Source organism: Ceratotherium simum, chromosome 4 (genome assembly GCF_057802395.1).
Source record: "Ceratotherium simum simum isolate JZ-2026a chromosome 4, ASM5780239v1, whole genome shotgun sequence".
Taxonomy (NCBI): domain Eukaryota; kingdom Metazoa; phylum Chordata; class Mammalia; order Perissodactyla; family Rhinocerotidae; genus Ceratotherium; species Ceratotherium simum.
In genome coordinates, this window is record NC_141903.1 from 29,509,485 (window position 1) to 29,530,520 (window position 21,036).

Consider the following 21,036-nt stretch of genomic DNA (forward strand, 5'->3'; position numbering starts at 1 on the left):
AAATCAAAATACCCTGGAAGCACTTAATAATTTTGGATTAGCCCCAAAGATCCAAGTTCGTATGTTCAGTATGTAAATTGGTTCAAGAGACTCTATTCCAAAAATACTTTATATTATTAAACTATTTTATACCTTGTCAATTATAATCCTTTGTTAACTAATTTGGTAACACAAATAATAGCTGCAAAGCACATTAAAAGAACTTTCAAGGGGCCAGCCCGGTGGCACAAGTGGTTAAGTGGGCACACTCTGCTTTGGCAGGCCAGGGTTCTCAGGTTCGGATTCCGGGCACGCACCAATGCACTGCTTGTCAAGCCATGCTGTGGCGGCGTCCCATATAAGGTGGAGGAAGATGGGCATGGATGTTAGCTCAGGGCGAGTCTTCCTCATCAAAAAAAAGAGAAGGATTGGGATCAGATGTTAGCTCAGGGCTGATCTTCCTTACAAAAAACAGAAGAACTTTCCAATGCATTATGTGAGTAGGTACGTAGTATGGGTATATCTTATAATTGCCTTCCAGTATCAAAATTCGGAGGTTCAGAGATTAAATATTTTGCCTACAGTAACAAAACCATATGCCTTTTATTTCCCAACACCTAATTCAGTGTCTAGCATATAGTTTAACAAATATTTGTTGAGTGAACAGCGACATCATAATTACATGACAGAGCTGAAATTCCAGTCCAGATCTTCTGACCATGACTTCAGTACCTGCTGAAGTAGGTCGAGCAGTTATTACTCCCATTTGCATTTGGCCGAGGTCTGTGTTACCAACAAGGGTGGCCTAAGACCTTTAGATGCCTTTGGGTTTCCTCTTTTCCTTTCTGTCTTTATTCTGTGAATGACATCTCTGGTCGCTCTCACTTCAGGACCAAGACAGGGCCTAGAGAGTTGAAGAACTAGTGATGGGGAGTTTTAGGCAATAGTCTCCAGAGTAGGGTGAGCAAGATGATTTACTGCCATTGAGGGAAGAAAAGATTATAACTTCTGTTCATAATTGTTTATGGTTCATCTTTTTAAATTTTCTATGTTGAGTATATGTTATAATGCATATACTATATTAGGAGGGTAATCTAAGTATAAATTTTTAAAGTTTTAGATAGATTAAGGTCGCATGATCAAAATATTTTTACTTATAAAAAAATGAGAAATCAAAAAGGTTAACACCACTGGCTTAAACCAGATTCTTTCTTAAACATGGCCTTCTGAAGCGCAGTGCACCTTATTTCACTTCCGTATCCTTAATAACTCATAAATCTCACAGATTCAGTAGTCCAGGAATTTGCTTGGCTTTGATTACCCTGAGTTTAAGATGAAAGTTTCTTATAGAATTTTGACATGTTTAGGCATGTCAGCCAGACTCGCAGAGACGTAAGTGTCACTTATTCCATCTACCTTTGAATTTGTACAGTAAATACATGGAGTACTTAGCAGATGAACATGAAATTCCCAGGATATCTCCATTCACAACAAAAATAAATAAAAAATTGGATCATTATTTCTAGAAATTCTTTGAGTTTCCCAGAAAATTCCATTGGGAACCCCCCACACACACACAAAAAAACCACTAGATGATTCCAACCAAGTAGATACTCTGTTCCCATCTTCAGAGACTGCTGGTGAGAACAAGGATCTAAGAATAGTCAAAAGATAACTTTCTATGCCTTTCAAGTGATTAAATGAAAAGAATAAGGTTTTACTTTATTTTAAAGTGATATTTTTTCAACACTTAAATTTAAAGTAATTAAGCGTCTGAGGAAACCGAAGACTTGTGCTTTGAGAGAATCTGAGTAACTATTTTCAGAGCTCCTTGATCTTCAAGTGTAAAACAAAGGATTCTGATTAGGAACACAGTGTACTTGATTGTGAGGCTCTCAGATCCATGTAGATTATCAGGAAAATTATAGGATATTCTTACTTTGAAAAGATTTAATTATGAAACCCAAAAGTTGCCAAAATTTACAAAACATAATCTTATTTGAAATAGAAATTGTAATGCCTCAGGGGAAAAACAACTTTGTCTTTGCAAAAATAATAATAATAATAATAACCTATAGGGAAATACGTACCAACTCAAGATCTGAAAAGTCCTTCATCTGTTTTCCAGGACCGAGAAAAGCTCATCCGTAGGAGAAAGCATAGAAGAAGTTCCAAGCCAATTAAGGTAATGAGAAAACTAGGTTATCAGGCTTTTGCCACAAACAGAGAAGTGAGGCTTGCCAAGAAATCTTCCTGCAAAAATCTGATAAATTAGATGTTCCTGAACTGCAGCAAACCATAGACTTTATTTGCTAGAAGAAAATCTCTTCTCTTGACAGTTCTCAGAAGCCCAAAAAGGATTGTGTTGTGGATTTTAACCTAAAAGGGTTTGCTTTAATATGACTTTCTCTGAATGAGGAAGCCACTAGGTTTGACGTAGAAAGGGTTTTCTGACAAATTGGAGAGTCACATTCCAAGAATGTGCAAGAGATACATATAATTTGATGTCTCCCATTGAATAACATTAGCATCTCATATCCACCCTATAATTAATTAATATATTTTCATTATTCACTTGGACAATATTATTGATAATGATACTCCCAATCTACCAATATCTGCATGGTCTCTTATAGTCTACAAAGTTTTGTTATTTAATTTGTCTGTTTGTTTGATTTTTGTCTTTAGCAAGCACATCATTTGATTTGAATATGGAATTAGATGTGATAAGACAATATTTGATAATCTCCTTCACATAGATGCCTAGACTTTCAGAGTCTCTTGATTATATTTTAAATACTGGAAAGAGTATATCACATGAACTGATCATGGTATAAAATGTAATATAAAAGAGGCTCCAATGTTTCTATGAACAGAGCCAAATATTAATGAATCTTCTGCAAAAACATCAGAAGTGTAATAATATGGGACAAATATTTACTGGAATTATTGTGTTCGTGCTCAATATTTTTATTTCGTCAAAGAAGCATTAAAGGATCCATGTCTTCTATATTCATTTGCATGTCTGCCAGTTGACAGTGCTTTACTAGTATGTCAACTTCCCCCACTTTTAGTTGTTATCAGTAAATATGTACTTTCCCTCCATTAGAGGCCTGTTTTGGACCCATTTATTGGCTATGATGAGGACTCCATGGATTCAGAGACATCATCCATGGCCTCATTTAGAACAGACCGAACACCAGCTACTCCTGACGATGACTTGGATGAAGTAAGCTTGCCCACTTCTCTAGTCTTTTGTGATATTGTCACCAAATCTTTCCTTTAAGGGGGAGGAAAAGTATTGCACTTTTTGTCTCCTTTATGAACAGCACAAAATGATTTCACAATTTTGAGACCATGCTTGACTTTGTTGCCTCTTAGAAAATAGCTTCCCCTATGTCATGTAGCCTTAGAAACTTCTCTAAAGTTCAGCTCTGTAACTTGAAGACTTCTTTCAAAATAGAAGTTACTCTCCCACATTCTTTATCTGGGAAAGATGTGAACTAAGGAACAAGCTTAGAAGAAAAAGCTTTTAGATGCAGTCTAAGACAGCAAAGTGTGCTCTGTAGACCACCTTCATCAGAATCATCTAGGGGGTTCAGTAACAATGAAAATTCTTGGACTCTACCACACAACTCCTGACTCAGGATCTTGGGTGTGGAACCCCCAAATCTACATTTTTTCACAAAACTCTCTGGTGGTGGTATTATGCTCTGAAGTTTGAGACCTGAAGCTATAAAACTATGTTTTTATCATTTATCTGGGGAAGAAGTTGTTGGATATGAATGTATTGAAAAGATGTGAGACTAAAACTGTGAATATCATTTCCTTAAATTTGGATCCAAATCTGGGTATAAGTTCTTCTCATTTGGATCCAAAATTGACTGTTATCCAAGCCCAAATAGGTAATAATCGGAAATGTATAAATAAACAAATGCTTCTTTTATTAAAATACTTAAGTATTTCTACAGTGTCCATCTTGAAAATATTACAGTATTTGTGTCCATACACATACTTTAGAATTAAGAATAAAATCACATAGAATCCAAAATCAAACAAACCTTTAACTTCTCTTTAAAAAGTGGACAAATGTTAATATTTCGCATTGAATACAGGACCTGAACATAACATGATTATTTTTTGGCTTTTTTTTTTTAACCTCAAGAGTTTAGCAGCTGAAGAATCTGAGCTACGATTTCGACAATTAACAAAAGAATACCAGGCCCTCCAGAGAGCATATGCCCTCCTGCAGGAGCAGGCTGGAGGCATCATTGATGCTGAAAGAGAAGCCAAGGTTAGTGTGTACCTGGGAAGGATGCTCTGAATTGGCTTACAGCAGTCGTGGCATAAAAGTATCATGAACATAAAAATATCAATAGGATAACTTTCCCTGTACCCTTCTCTCCACTACAGCTTCTGAGCTGTTTTATCTTTTATGTCAGCAAACCTTGGATTTGAAGACATTAGAACTAGCTTAGATCGATGCTTTTTTCTTTTAAAGATAGTTGAGTATATAGTTCTCATTCTTGCTGTTTGAAAACTTAACATTTTCAAAGCTAGACAATATTGAATTTTGATAATCCATTTTTAATGAATTCTTGCTTGGAAAAAAACACTTTTATCTGTCACAAGCGATAGTTGGCCAGTTTCTTTTCTTAGTTAATAAGTACATGGCATTACATTGGGAGCTTACCAAGAATTTTCACTGACAATATCTCATTTAATCTTTATGACGGCTCCTTAAGGTAGGTGTTTTATAAAAGAGGAATTTGAGGCTCAGAGAGGTTGATTGAATTGCCCAAGATCACATAGCTAATAAATAGAAAACTGGAATTCCAACTCAAATCTTACTGGTCAAATGTTCTTTCCATTATGTCACAACTGCCTCTCATAAGCCTATTTTATTTCAAAAAAAGAAAGAAACACACACACTATTAATACTTAACAGTTATTGAGTGCTTGCTGTATTCCAGGCATTGTGCCAAGCACTTTACATACATTATCTCATGTAATCCTAAAACAACCCTATGAGTTAGGCACTATTATTATCTCCTTTTTACAGGAGAGAAAATAATAGCTTAGTAGGAGTTAAATGTAGCTTAGTTACGTGAAAACCTGAATATGTAGCTTAGGTAGCTTAAAGCCAGGATGTGAACCTAGTCCTTCTGAGTTCAGAGTCATACCCACCAGGCCGTAGCTGCCTCACAGAGTAGTTTACATGGGGCAAGAAAGAGTGTGACCAGCCAGTGATTCTATCCTGCTTCTCATTTAAAGGCTCCACAGTCTGCTGAGGAGAGTTGTAGGAACTCCTGTTACTTGTTTAGTGGGAAAGGATAGATATTCTAGTTATATATTTTTAAATGGTAGCATACACACATACATGCACATATACATAAGTGAGTAAACATATTTTTTTTAAAAACCATTGTTTTTTTTTTTTTTTTTTTAAAGATTTTATTTATTCATTTTTTCCCCCCAAAGCCCCAGTAGATAGCCGTATGTCGTAGGTTCACATCCTTCTAGTTGCTGTACGTGGGACTCAGCCTCGCGTTGGACGGACAAGTGGTGCCTTGGGGCGTGCCCGGGATCCGAACCCGGGCCGCCAGCATCAGAGCGCACGCACTTAACCGCCAAGCCACGGAGCCGGCCCTAAAAACCATTGTTTTTGATTTGAAATAGACTAGAAAGCAGTCACTAGAAAGGATATATGTGTGTGCCTTCATGTTTATGCCTTAATACTGTAATAGTTGTGGTTTTCATTATCAGTATTTACTAAGCATTCTTACCAACATAAGATTGGTCAATTAAAATAATAGCATATGCCTTGTTTTTTGGAGAGGTGATGATGTAGAAACCAGTTCTCTTTCTCTCATCTCACTCTCCCATCTAAATAAAGGTGTAGCATTATCTCTGGCCATTAAAGTCAAAAACACTTACCATTCTGAGCAAAAGAGTCTAAAACAAACCTAACAAGATATTAGAAAAAGGGCTATAGAGTAAATTCAAACAAAGCAGAAATGCACAAATAGATAATATAGATGAAAAAGCATCAATGAAAACAAAAGATATAATCATTTCGATACAAGAAAAAATAGATTATACTCAACACCCATTCAAATTTAAAATAATTCATAGCAAAATTAAGCTTGGAATTTTTTAACCTGATGAGGGCAAATATAATATTTAGTAGTCTAAAGAAATATTCTCCTCACAGTGAAGAATAAGAAAAGGATACCTACTATTGCCTATTTAATTCAACTTTGTACCAAAGAACCTATCCAGATCATAAGACAAGAAAAAAATATGTGTATTGGCAGAAAACAAAAGAAACTAATTTTTTACAAAAAATGGGATCGTGTATAGAGAGAATACAAGAGAATCTAAAAACAAATTGCTAAACTAAGTGAAGCAAGGTTGCTCCATACAAGATCAGTGTTCAAAACTGCTGATACACACACACACACACACGCAAAACACACAATAGATCATACATACATACATACATACATACATACATACATACATACATAGGTTTGGACTTAGATTTAGATATATGGCACAAAGTTGCCTCAAAAGAATGGAAAGATTTTGGAGAGGCAAAATGGGAGAAGGCTTTCCAGAAGGGGAACTTGTTCAAATAAAGAGAGAAGTGGAGAGGTACAAGACATATTTAGGAAACAAGGAGATCACTAGCAGGTTAGGGATGGATTCTGTGTTGATGAGTAGTGGGAAAAGATTGGAAATATGGTGGGAGTTCTCAAATCCCAAGCTAAAGAGTTTGGATTTTAACCTGATAGGAGCCACTAAAAGTCTTAAGCAAGAATTTAGATCATAAAAATAGTTTTTAAAGATTCTTTGATCATAGAAAATTTTTCTTTTGTTTTTCTTATTTGTTGAGTTCTAATCAAGGATTATGGGGGGAAGAAAAACATTGAATTATCATTTTGCTTATTGAGTTCTGGATTTTGATTTCACTAGGCTCAAGAACAGCTCCAAGCAGAGGTGCTAAGGTATAAAGCCAAGATTGAAGATCTGGAAGCGACTCTGGCTCAGAAAGGGCAGGTAGGCATTTGGTTACTATCACTTCTGCAGATGCAGACAATTCAATCTGACCTTCCTCTAGATCACCCTGTGCATGGGCCGCATCCAGGACATGGCTTGGCTCTCCACAGTGACCTTTCTCAAACTGTGTCAGAATGTTCAACTCTGTGTTTCTGTCCCTGGTGTTTTTCTGGCCAGAGTGTGAACCCAGCGAATGAGGTTGGGCAAGAGAGAGAATGCCAGAGGAAGAGGAGGCCTTACAAACAGCCTAGAGTGGTCATAAACTGCTAAGACAAAGACCCCCCCCCCCCAAGCTGCATTCTTTGCCTCTGTGCTACATTTATGGTTCTGCATTTTAATGTTTTCCATCCATATGTATCTAGCCTGTGTGCATTCTGACCCTTTTCACTTTTTGCCTGTGTGGTCACTTCTGAGTCCCCAGAAGGCTGGTCCTGGATTATTCAGACTGAAAAAGGTAGAGCTAGTGAGTGACAATGAAAAAGGGGTTAAATTTTCCTGGCAACTTTGGCCCCCATGTCTTTGAATAAGGAGATGGCAGGGGTGGGTGTCATTTACCAGTCATTGGCAGGCAAACAAACTGGGTGAAAAGAAGACAGCTCTGGCAAAGTGGTTTGACGACACATGCTCTTTCGTGCCACTCTGAAATGCTGACTGCGCGATATTCTTTGTCAAACAGGATTCACACTGGGTAGAAGATAAACAACTTTTCATTAAGAGAAACCAGGAGCTTTTAGAAAAGGTATGTGGGGCGCAACACTCTAGTGGGGCAGAGGAGAAAATGATGAGAGATCCAGGAGCAGCAGGGGGTCCTCTCAGGAGTGGCACAGGGGCTAGGGGAAGGGGAGGCTTTTCCGGCCCTGCACTCTCCTCTGCTGCGTGCTCAACTGCATCCCTGTCACCGCCATCACCATCAGTTAAGTGGCACGTGTGCATGGCTCTGCGCTGGGCATTGTGCCGACTTGAAAGGATGTGATCCCTGAAACCTATCAATTTGTTAACCATATATATATACTGTATATGTACTGTACATATATATATATATACACACCCACACGTGCACACATCCTATGTGGTTGTCCATCTACAAGAAACACGTTATGAATAGGACTTGTTATTTTGTGCAAAGAAGTTATAGAGTATGACTCCAAGACCATGCTGCCACCTAGCATAGACTGTGTTCTCACTCTTAATCTTTTTGCTAATCTTGGCTGTTTATATATTTCTTTAATGAAAGAAATTTTTAAAAGATGCATCCAAAGCACAAAACAGCATGTCCAGGAGGTTGATCAACAAATCAAGATGCAAAAGCGTGGTTTAGGCCCAATACAGTCATGTGTCGCTTAACGGCAGGGATACCTTCTGAGAAATGCATCGTTAGACGATTTCATAGTTGTGCGAACATCCTCGAGTGTACTTACACAAACCTAGGTGGTATAGCCTACTACAAACCTAGGCAATATGATACTAATCTTTTTTGTGTGTGTGTGAGGAAGATCAGGCCTGAGCTAACATCTGATGCCAATCCTCCTCTGTTTTCTGAGGAAGACTGGCCCTGAGCTAACACTCATGCCCATCTTCCTCTACTTTATATGGGACACCGCCACAGCATGGCTCGACAAGCAGTGTGTCGGTGCACGCCCAGGATCCGAACCGGCGAACCCCAGGCCGCCGCATCAGAGCATGCTCACTTAACCACTTGCGCCACCAGGCCGGCCCCCTATGATACTAATCTTATAGGACCACCATCATATATGCAGTCCGTCATTGACCGAAATGTCATTATGCAGTGCATTACTGCAGATATAATTAATTTTGCTTACCTAAATGTAGACTTTTGAACTGGGGCGATGAAATACAACAGAGATCATTTTAAGTTCAAAGGTGGCTTTTCCTTTGGTATTTAGCTTCCACAAATCTAGTGAAAAGATTACAAAATAATCTTGTATTGTTTTTGACAAAAACAGAATTTGAAAGCCCGTTTGAATAAGGGAAATAATTCTGTAGGTTGACCCAAAGTTATGTAGAAATTATCTTAGAATTATTTCTACCAATAATCACTAGCCTTGACAAGCAATAAAAATTAACCACAACACCCTCGTAAGCATGAAAAGGGAAAGAAGATACTTGTCCTCCCACCCCTCTGGGCTGGCAAAGTTAGGGCATCCTATCTCACTTTCTGTATAATAGAGGTGATGTCTAGAAGGTGGGTGGGTATTCCAGGATTGAGAACAGATACTCTCAGAAAGGTTAAGGGTCCCTATACAGAAAATTATCAGACACTGGCCCTGGTCTATCTATGAATTGCAACCTGTGAACCACGGATCTGATTGCCAGTGCTACCCACCAGAACCAGGGATCTCCCCAAATATCCCATCTCTGATCCCAATCCAAGATTCTAGGAAGTAGAATCTCTTTTGTGATCTAAGTCAACTTCTAAAAACTTTCATAAGTTCACTAGATAACAAAAATGTAGTGTAAAAAACTTGAGTTGACTACATTAAATAATGTCACATATCTCCCCATCTTTATTTTTCTGTAGTTTTTCTACACCATGAGGCTTTGAGAAAAAGAGTATTTTAGTAGTCTCAGAGATGCCCAGTAATGTATTATTAAATTTCTTTATCATCTAAAAATAATTCCCATTATGTCTTCTGTCTGATTTCCTTTGGTCTTGATTTCTTTGGGCTAAAAGGGAAATTTTTGAGCTCAGCCTTCTAGAGTAAGTATACAAAACCACAGTGACAATAAAGCTAAACATCCTACTCCAAGTGTGTATACTTGGGAAAGTAAAATTTATCCTGTGATAAAAAGCCCCTGGTATTTTATTTCTAACTTTAAGATTTTAAATAATCTCTGTGCATAAGGCCCACCCATACAGCTAACATCAAAGGCAGTCCAAAACCTATTGCAAGTCATGAAAATGTTCTCATCCCTTGTAGACATGGACCTGTCTATAGGGCAAGGCATGTTTGTACACAACTAACTTAATTCCATGTTCCATCAGGTTATACTAGAGGTCCTGTAGGAAAACAGAAGGGGTGTCACTTCTAAATGGGTAGCCAGGGGAAGCCTCTTATGGTAGGAGATGTTAGAGCTTGGTGTTCAAGGAAGTGGAATATTTTCTCCTGTAGAAAAGGAAATGGGGGAGCCCTTTTCAGGCAGAGATGAGCACAGACAGAGCTCCTGGAGTAGTCAGTCTGTAGGGTAAATCTGGGTTTCTAGATTCTGGTGTTTGTGTGATCACATGTGCATGTGTGAGTGTGTAGAGATGACAGTGATAACATTCAAAACTGGAAAGCTAGCTGATGACCGGATTATTAAGGTTTTTGAATTCCATATGGAGAAGTTTGGCTTTATTCTGTAGGTAACTAGAATTCAGCAAAGTTCTGTATGTGATCAGAGCTGTGTTTAAAACATTATTTCTCCAATTTGTAACTTCAGAAATAAGGGGTGTCAGCCTCCATTATTTATGCCATCAAATCTAGTTCTAGGACACTGTCTTTGCCCCACAGCAAGAGCATAGTGAGTACTCTCAGATTCACTAATCACAGCGTCGCTAGACTTGATCTCAATGAATGGAGGTGTCCCCCAGCATTTTCCTCTATGAGCCAAAAAACTCAACCAAAGGGGTAACTAGAAGGAAAGCCAAAGACTTATTTTATTCACATCTACTTGGGATTTATTTTCATGGTCTAGATGAATTTATTCACATGCTTGCTTTGCAAAGTTGTAGATGCTTTTTGCAATGTTCACCTAACTTGAGGATTTACTTTATTAGATAGAAAAACAGGAGGCAGAAAATCACCGGTTACAACAGGAACTGCAGGATGCCAGAGACCAGAATGAGCTGCTGGAGTTTCGAAACCTAGAGCTAGAAGTAAGGAAATGATGATAATGATAATAAAAATAATCATATCAATTAACATGCAGTGAGCGTGTCCTCTGTGGGAGGTGCTGAATTAAGCATTTCAGATGTATGCCCTTTTTGGACCTCACAACCACAAGCAGGATTTTATAGATGAGGCAACTGAGGTTAAATAATTTGCCGAAGTCCTGTGACTAATAAGTGGTAAAGCATTGATGCAACTCAGAATTGTCTGCTCAGATACTGTACTTTTCAACACCATTGCCTTTATGAACAAGACTAATGAATAATTTTAAAATAATTTAAATAATAGACTTCAAACTCCATCAATATTTTATTGCTTTTAAATAATCATTTCCACACTTCATTGAATTCTGACTCATAAAATCTTACTTCAAGAATTATATTTCAAAATGAGCAGTATACAAAAATATTTTATCATTAGACACTTGAATTTGTAAGTAAACATTTTAGTCTATAATGCATTTATGCAAAAGGATAAGAAGCAAGGTAACTTGTTCTAGGAAATACTTTGGTTAATCAGACCAAATTTCAGTCTTCTTTTTTTTTGTAAGGAAGATCGGCCCTGAGCTAACATCTGCCAATCCTCCTCTTTTTGCTGAGGAAGACTGGTCCTGGGCTAACATTCATGCCCATCTTCCTCCACTTTATATGGGATGCCACCACAGCATGGCTTGACAAGCGGTACATCGGTGCGCGCCCAGGATCCGAACCGGCAAACCCCGGGGCTGCCGCAGCAGAGGGCGCGCACTTAACCGCTTGCACCACCGGGCCGGCCCCCAGAGTCTTCTTTTTTTAAGTCAAGCATATCAATCAAAACAGATCTTGATTGCATCATGCAGAATCTAGCTTAGAGTCTGGTTGAATGTACATTGATGTGTAAAAAATAAGAAAAATTCCCATTTTATTTCTTTGTTATTTTGCCAGCAATTTCTTCTTGATCTTACTTCAAATTAGGTTTGGATAGAGTTAGCGGTTGGTATTCCTCAGTGAAGAAGAGTTAAGTCGTCTTTGGTAGCCCATATATCTTACTTACAAAGCTTGAGTGGATTGAATGCACAAAAGGCTGTTAGCTGCCATAAAACTTCATGGTTGAAAGACCACTCTTTGTGACACCTGAAAGCTCTAAATACTTGTATAATTTAAATTGTTACTCCACTTCCCACATTTCCCCCAATCAAAAAATTTGCAAGACTGGATCACACCATTTATAAATCCTTCTCCCATACATCTCAGTTGACTAATCATTTCCTTTCCATTTAAATTTAAGTATGAACACCTTAGTTTGATATTTTTTTTTTTGGCCAAATGACATATTTGATAAATTGCTGAAATAGCATAAAGAGAGAACACAGACAACTGGTTTAGTGTTTAATCAGTTGTTGCTTTTTTTTTTCTTAATTACCGTAATTCTTCATTGTATTTCAAGGAAAGAGAGAGACGATCCCCTCCATTTAATCTACAAATTCACCCATTCTCAGATGGCGTGAGTGCTCTACAGATCTACTGTATGAAAGAAGGTGTGAAGGTAGGCAGATATTTAATTTTTTGTTTGTAGAAAGTAGAAAAACTGGGAATTGGAAAAGGGGAGGTTGTTCATGACTGTTTTGTCTTTCAGTCACTGAATGTCATTTTGATACAAACTATGTAGGAATTGAAAATAGTCACATTTATTGGAAAATCAGTAGAACATAAAGTAAATATGTGACAGATGTACGAATAGTAACAGCAAAAAACACAGGAAGCCATGATTATTTAGAAAAGAGTAACATAAAGAATGATACAGAATCAAAATATTTATTAATAATTACCCTTAATTGTCTAGAGGAAATATTAAACTCAGTACTTCAAGAAACATATTTCAAGTATGCCAGATAAAAAAGTATTTGTTGAGTCCCTTTGTTGTGCTGTTCTAGGTGCTGTGGAATTCATAATCTTGAAATTTCAGAATTAGAAGAGACCTTGAAATCATCTAGTCCACCATCTCTTTTGATATGCTTAATTTAGGGAGGATTTCTCTTTTGGAAGGACTTAAGTTGATAACATGTTGCTCACTTAGACAAAATATAACTCTATCTTTAGTGATATTGGAAAACATTTTAAATATTAAGGTTGAATGGAGGTGGCTCCATTTCCTGGAAAATATATTATCCTTCACTATAAGGAAATTATATGGTGAATATCTATTCCAGAGGTAAAGCTAGGAAGCCTCCCACTATTCCTGGTCTCTCCTTTACCTTCTGCATGGCCCTTCTGCTCCTACTCTGAGCTGCGTATATACCTGCTTTAGTTGCCTTCTCTCTACCTATGAGGTTGAGCTAGACTTCCCCCTTCCTGGCGGTAGGGATCTTCTGTACTGCGATCTGAACATAAGTGAGAGGAGAAGGTGGTACTAATGAGGTGAAAAGTGGGGGGACGATTAGGTAGTAAAATTGTGCTTCCTTGTCTTCCATCTTACATCACTCTCATGGTGTTTAAATCTCTGGCCTTCCTGGGTTGCAGGAAAATTTGTAAACCAAAGCAATTTTTTGATTCAACTCTAATTAAATGAAAAGCACTTTACTTTAGATGCTTTTTCCTAGATAAATCACAAACAACCTAATCCAATGGATGTAATTTATATCCAAGGGAACTCTTTCAAATGGAGTTCAGCTGCTTCAAACTGACTCAAGGAATATAATGAAAATCAGCTGTTTTCCATAGGATGAAATTAATGCTAGACACAAAAAATGAAACTGCACTATCATTTCTATGTGGCAGTCAAAATCTCACCAGGTCAAAATTCTATTAATTAGAATGAAATTGGTTGATTATTTATATTAATTACCTGTTACTTTTCTTCATACCTGAAATCTATCATCATTGAAAAAATTTTTGAAAATTGTAAGAAAAAAAGTTAAGGAGAAAATTCCAAGTCCTTAGTACATCCTAGACTCTTTCATATACAGTCTCTTTATTCTCAACATTCACCTGTGAAGGAGGTATATCTTATCTTCATTTGGCAATTGGCAAAATGGAGAATGAACTGTTAAGTAGTTTTCCTAGGTTCACACAGCTTATAAGAGCAGGGTGGAAATGTAAAATCAGGTGTTGCCTGACTGAAAACAACCCAAGGAAGTACAAGCCTTAAAATGTCTTCTCTAACTTAAGGGTCAGGCACTGATAGAATGGTAAGCCACGTTTGTGTCTTTGACTTGAATGTATTTCCTTGATTTTGCAGGATGTGAACATCCCTGATCTCATAAAACAGCTTGACATCTTAGGTGATAATGGGGTAAGTAATGAATCCATTAAGTACAGTAGAGATATGAATTTGCCTAAAGAGAAGCAAGAAATACTTGCCAGTGCATCATGTATAAAAAAATATCAAGTGAGACTCCATGTTCACTTAAGGATGTAGCTCCCAGAGAATCACCAGTTTATCAAACAACCTCGCTCAGTGGTTGTAAGGATCTCTGGAAGGTAGTGGCAGAAATGGAAAGTGGTCAAGTGCTATTCATGGGCAGGTTTCAGGTTTGAATGCCAACCACATCTGCTGTGATTAAAGCTAATTACCTTCTGACTGTTGCTTGGAGGCATCTAGCGTGAAATTAATCAGTCATGCAGTTGCAAATGCTGCTAAATAGTAGGGTTGGTGGCAGCCCCATAAAAATGGACCAGGAAACTATAATCCCTTTTCTTTCTAAAAACATCTTCCAGGCAGGGTCAAGGCATATTAATTCAGTGGGAGGAACATTCATTGAGATACTAGATGAATGATGCATGTAGGTTGAACGGGTCACACCATTTTTTCCCTTGGAAAATGATCCAAAGAGAGAACACAATCAATTAAATCATATCAAACTGCTATGAAGAGATTACTCCTTATTTCATTTTGTTTCTGCTTTTCTCATAACATGACTGTTAATGAAGTATGCTTACAGCAAAACATAAAATCAAGTTAGTATTAGAGAGAGATTTAAAAAAATCACAATGTACTTTTTACTGGTTTTGAATATTTTGAAGAATAATTTTGAAGAATTATTACTAAATAGAATTGAACATTTGCTAAGGTTACATGCATGCGTATGCAGTAGTGTCTATGGCAGAAATTTAGGCAGTATTTTCTGATAGTGTAAGTATCATGAATGTCCTTAGCTTATTTTCTTTCTTTCTTTCTTCACAGAATTTGAGAAATGAAGAACAAGTGGCCATAATTCAGGCCAGCACTGTGCTGTCCCTGGCAGAGAAGGTAATAAGTTGTACTAACATTCAAATCATCTGTGTCTGGCTTAACATCTGAAGGGCAGGGTAGCGTTGAAGGACATTCTCTTTGCACATGACTGCGTTCTTGAATACCTAATAAATATTTTATTTTTCAGTGTGATACAACCCAGATAGAATGAGAACACACAAAAGAAAAATCTACACACTGATTTGGGGTGGGTGGATAGTTCTTGCTTTGAAGTCTCTTTTTTTATTTTATTTTTTTTTGTGAGGAAGATCTGCCCTGAGCTAACATCTGCCAATCCTCCTCTTTTTTTGCTGAGGAAGACTGGCCCTGGGCTACATCCATGCCCCTCTTCCTCTACTTTATATGGGACGCTGCCACAGCATGGCTGGACAAGCGGTGCAGCGGTGTGTGCCCAGGATCCGAACCGGCGAACCCCGGGCCGCCGCAGCGGAGCGCGCGCACTTAACCGTTTGCACCACCGGGCCAGCCCCTGAAGTCTCTTAAAAATATAATTCTTAAAAAATGAAAAACCTTCTGAATTACATTATTTAGGCAATCCCTACCAAGCTGGGAGGCCAATAAAGAAGGATTTTGTTAAGAGGTGGTAAACCGGAACGTGACTCTTTTATAGGCTTTCCTTGGGTGTGTACATACCATTGTTCCATCTGTTTCTGTAACATCGGTGTGGCTCACTGCAGTCTCATTCAGAAAGCCCAACCTAGACTGTCAGAAGGGCAGCACTGAGTGTGCTCTGGCCCCCTTGCGTCTAAACCTGGTAAATGGCAGGAAGAGAGAGAGGAGAGGAAAGAGCCGAGGGGAGGAGCCAGCTAACTGGCGGTATTCATGGTGCCTTGAAGAGCGGTGCATAGTTGAGAGTCATGTTTACGTGGCTGGATAAAATGAGAACTGTATAGGTTCCTTGAGATGCTGTCTTAATTCCTAAATGTGTAAAAAGATTGTTATAAAGTAAATGAAACCATGAGCAAGCAGTCAGCTTACTCCAATCTGAAATGAGGGAATTCTGTAGGTCAAATGACCCAGTTAAGTTACTCAAACAAAGCAATGACATAAAAAAAAAAAAAAAAAGGCAGAGGGAAAGGGAAGGACTGCTATAAAATAAAAAGGTTTAAGAAATATTGAAATGATCCTGGGGGCCGGCCCGGTGGCGCAAGCAGTTAAGTCCACGTGCTCCACTGCAGTGGCCCAGGGTTCACCAGTTCAGATCCCAGGCGTGCACCAATGCACAGCTTGTCGAGCCATGCTGTGGTGGCGTCCCATATAAAGTAGAGGAAGATGGGCACGATGTTAGCTCAGGGCCAGTCTTCCTCAGAAAAAAGAGGAGAATTGGCATCAGATGTTAGCTCAGGGCTGATCTTCCTCACACACACACAAAAAGAAATGATCCTGTTTTGCATCCTGATTCAAGCAAACCAAGTGTGAAAAAAAAAAAGGACATTTTGCTGACAATTGGGGAAATTTTAATATGGACCAGGTATCAGATGACAAAAGGAATTAATGTTAATTTTGCAAGGTGTGGAAATGGTCTTGTGGTTATGTTTTTTTAAAAAAGGTCTTATCTGTTAGGGATGCATATTGAAGTATTTACCTGTGAAATGATATCTAGGATTTGCTCTTATAAAAACTTACTTCGTTCACAATTTAATTACAGACCTTATTGCTTTCCCTCTCATCCTCCCAGCCAATTAACAGCACCACACTGTCCTCAACATAAGGTCCAGAATCCAGAACTTGGCAAGAGGCCCCCTGGGATCTGGCCCTTTCCTACTTCTCTAGTACCCCACTTCCTTCCTTGGTCACTAGCTCAGGTCCAACCATATACAAATCCTTTGGGGCCCCAATCGCCTCTCTCTCTCTCTACCTCTATTTGCATTCCTTGGTCCTTTACACTGTTCTCTTTGCCTAGAAGATATTATCTTCTTCCCTTTCTACTTTTGTCTGGCTAAATCTTAATCGTTGGACACCCCCATACACGGGGAAGCCTTAGTGTTCACCCAAGCCCAGGTGGGTGTTCTTTCTCTGTGTTCCCACTGACCTGTGCTTCTGCTATCATGGCTTTTAACAACTATAATGCAACTGCCTATTTTCTTTGGTCCACTAGACTCTAAGCTCCACGAGGGCGAATGTGGTATCTCTTTTCCCCCTTTGGTTTCCCCAGCTTTTCACACCAGTCCAGCACATCTAACAGGTGATCAATAAATGTTTACTGAAGGACTGAATGAATTTTTGAATGTCTACAAGACACTGTTCCCACGACACAAAGATGAAGGAAACACTGTCTGCACCACCGGTTCCACTATATTTATTCGGCAATGATAGCCAGAGTGTCTCATTTAGTTGGAGTCATGAGTCGTGATTCTTTATTGTAAGACAACTCACCTTAGTTTAGGGATATAAAGAAAACTTGGACCTATTCTATGAAAGGGAAGGAAAGGAAAAGGAAAAGGAAAAATAGGTCTTGTGTGCCTCACATTTACTTTGATGGAAGAAAAACTTCCATTTCCTGCCCTGTGTGGTGGTATGCAGCTTGAACTTGGTCGTAACTAACACTTGCATAGTGCTTCTTTTGAGCATGGCATTGTCCTAATTGCCCAAGTCCTGGTACTACTGTTATCCTCATTTCACACGTGAGGAATCAGAGGCACAGAGAAGGTAGGTAACTGCCCAAGTCACACAGCTGGAACACGATGAAGTCGGGATTCACACTCAAGCAGTCTGTTTCCAGAGGCCATGATCTTCCTAACCACTGCACCAAACTTCCCCTCAAGCATCCTATTAAAAGCAGGAAGTACCCGATGCAGAGCATGTAGGAGTTGGTTTTTTAGAGCTTTGGTGAATTAGCCCATGCTTCCACTTACCTCCTTTGCAAGACAGGTGTCGGAGGTTCAGTTGAACAATCACAGGGTGGTGACTATGTGTTTGGCACTGTGGTAGAAAGTGAGGAACCAGATAAATAAGACACGAGCCTGTCCTTGTGGTGCTCGTGATCTGTGCAGTTGCCTTTTGTGCAGATCTTTGCCATTCACAGGTTAAAGTCACCTGCTTCCTTTGGGATTCACAGATAAACATTTCTACCTCCTAGTAATTCTAAATGTCAACCTTGAATTTTCTGCAACTACAGATTTGAGTAGCACACTACTATATGGGAGTGTGATCCTTAGCCGGAGAATGAGCCTAGACAAATTTCCAACAAGCAAATCCCATTGTGACTTTGTATTAATAATAATAATAATAGCAGTGACCTTAACTGACAACATATTATGGGCCAGGTACTGCACTCAATACTGTATGTGTATTATCTCATTGTTCCTCACAACCATCCTATTTTCATCCACTGTTTTTATTTTACACAAGAGGAAACTGAGGCATGGACTATTCAGTGACTTGTCACATGTCACACAAGTAGTAAGGAGCAGGAGCCAACACGCAAATCTTTATCTAAAGCCCATGACTGAACTACTTCACAATTCACAGTACTCTTTAAAACATGATTTACGAAAGAATTTTTTTCTCACTGACAAACTGGCAGCGAACAAGAGGAAGAATTTTAATAAAGCTTGACAATATGCAATAGCAATATGAGGCTGTTTACAAGAAACCCATGACTTTTGACTGAAATTTGTTTTGGGGGAAGCCGTGTGTATGGACAAGAACTGAGAAATTAGATCCTTTTGAGTTTCTCCATGCCTTTTTTCTTTCCCCATGTTCCCTACAGCCGAGGGGTTGTTGGACATGAATGTGAAGGCTCCAGTATATAGAAAAATGCTCAGTGTACCACATAATTTATCACAGACAAACTAAAAAGAAATAGCTGTAATGGGGCACATTTCCAATCATACAGAAGTACAAGAATAAATGTTAACCAAAAACTAGAATTTATTGGGTACCTAGTACATGCAACATGCTGTGAATAGTGCCTTACATGAAATACATCCTGTACTCTTCACATTAATCTCATTTTACAGATAAGAAAGTTGAGTCTTAGAGAAATCAGGTAACCTTTCAAGGCCACACAGCCATGAGAAGCTAGATTGGAATTAAACCCAATGTAGTTTGCCTCTAGAACCCACACACTTAATTACTATGCCGCATTGCCTCCGTAAGGGATAAGCTGGTGTTTGACTTGGTAGAGACTCATTATAATAATTTGTTCTATTAACCCATACATCTGGTAGGCTCACACCATAATATTCAAAGTCTAAATTCATTCAGGGTGTTGATCAATGCCATATAGCAGAACGATGTATTCCAAGTGTTAGGAAAAGTAAGTTCTCATGTGATTTAAAATGTCTCCACTCAACAAAAATGATTCTTCAACACTGAGCTGTTATGAGTTTTATACTGAAAATTGCCATTTCTCCCGTCTCACCTGGGCTTCTTGTTTCACTATGCCCCTTACAACCATGGACAATTGGACATCCCTTCTGCTTGGAACTTGCCCCTCGCTTTTACCTAATCATCTGACTCATTCTTGAGACTCCAGTGCAATTGTCACTTCTAAGAAAGCCTCCCATGGTGTCCATCACTGAGGACAAAAAATTTTGTGTTGGTCGTATTCTAGCACATCGCCTGACACATGGTAGACATCATGAAGGCATTTGTTGAATAAATGAATGAATGATTAGAAAACCATAGTCTTGTTTCTGAACTAAGAGATAAAAGGCACCGAGTTTTCATTTCAGTTCTCAGTCTGCTTCTTGAGCTATAAGGGGAAGAGACTGAGCACCTCAGGAGACAGCACATATGCACCATATCAAGCAATCATATCAGACATTTCTGTCTTGTTTACCCCTTAGTGGATCCAGCAAATCGAAGGAGCAGAGGCTGCCCTGCATCAGAAAATGATGGAATTGGAAAGTGACATGGTGAGTACAAAGATGAGGTATCATAAAAATGAAGAAAAATTGACAAGGCAAATGGAAAACAACAGTTTTCTACCAGTTTTATCTGGCACTGATGAAAATTTGTAGCCTTCCCATTATTTTGAATACAGACTGTGGAACAAAATTCCCAGAAGTATTATTCAAAATTTCAAGTTGTAGTCTGCAAAAGTATCATGTTGTATTTTTGTAGTATTTCCAAAACTCATGCTGTGGAAAATTCAGTTAGGTGTTTTCTTTCTTGGGCTAAATAATTTTTCTACCATATATAATTATAGTAAAAGTTACAGAAATGATGGGTGTAACACTGATTTTAAAAATTCCCAGGCTATCTCGTGCCTAGTAGGATGGCTACTATCAAAAAAAAAAAAAAAGAAAATAACAAGTGTTGGTGAGGGTATAGAGAAAGTGGAACCCTTGTGCACTATTGATGGGAAGGTAGAATGGTATGCAGCCACTATGGAGAACAGTATGACAGTTCTCAAAAAATTCCAAATAGAATGAACATATGATCCAGCAATACCACTTGTGTATATACCCCAAATCATTGAAAGCAGGGTCTCAAAGAGATGTTTGTACACCCATGTTCAAAGCAGCATTATTCACAATAGTTTAAATGTGGAAGCAACCCAAGTGTCTATCAATGGATGAATGGATAAGCAAGCAAAATGTGGTCTATACATACAATGCAATATTATTCAGCCTTGAAAAAGGAAGGAAATTCTTGACACATGCTACAACATTGATGGACCTTGGGGACATATTATGCTAAGTGAAATAAGCCAGTCACAAAAAGACAAATACTGTATGATTCCACTTATATAAGGTATCTCGAGTCTAGTAGTCAAGCTCATGAAAACAGAAAATAGAATGGTAGTCATCCGGGGCTCAGAGGAGGACAAAATGGGGAGTTGTTCTTTAATGGATATAGAGTTTCAGTTTTGCAAAATGAAAAGAGTTCTGGAGATTGGTTGCATAACAATGGGAATATACTTAAG

The 21,036-nt window shown here is 38.4% G+C and overlaps 1 protein-coding gene across 2 annotated transcripts in view; it reads left to right on the forward strand.

Moving 5' to 3' along the window:
• Positions 1–21,036, forward strand: part of JAKMIP2 (janus kinase and microtubule interacting protein 2) — a 176,569-nt gene that overhangs the window by 130,415 nt on the left and 25,118 nt on the right. For both annotated transcript variants that reach the window (XM_004420005.3, XM_087429595.1), the window contains exons 8-17: positions 2,108–2,164; positions 3,089–3,208; positions 4,145–4,273; positions 6,958–7,041; positions 7,718–7,780; positions 10,820–10,918; positions 12,357–12,455; positions 14,148–14,201; positions 15,093–15,158; positions 19,955–20,023. In XM_004420005.3, coding sequence (XP_004420062.1) covers positions 2,108–2,164; positions 3,089–3,208; positions 4,145–4,273; positions 6,958–7,041; positions 7,718–7,780; positions 10,820–10,918; positions 12,357–12,455; positions 14,148–14,201; positions 15,093–15,158; positions 19,955–20,023 — 840 coding nt within the window. The remainder of the gene's footprint in view (positions 1–2,107; positions 2,165–3,088; positions 3,209–4,144; positions 4,274–6,957; positions 7,042–7,717; positions 7,781–10,819; positions 10,919–12,356; positions 12,456–14,147; positions 14,202–15,092; positions 15,159–19,954; positions 20,024–21,036) is intronic.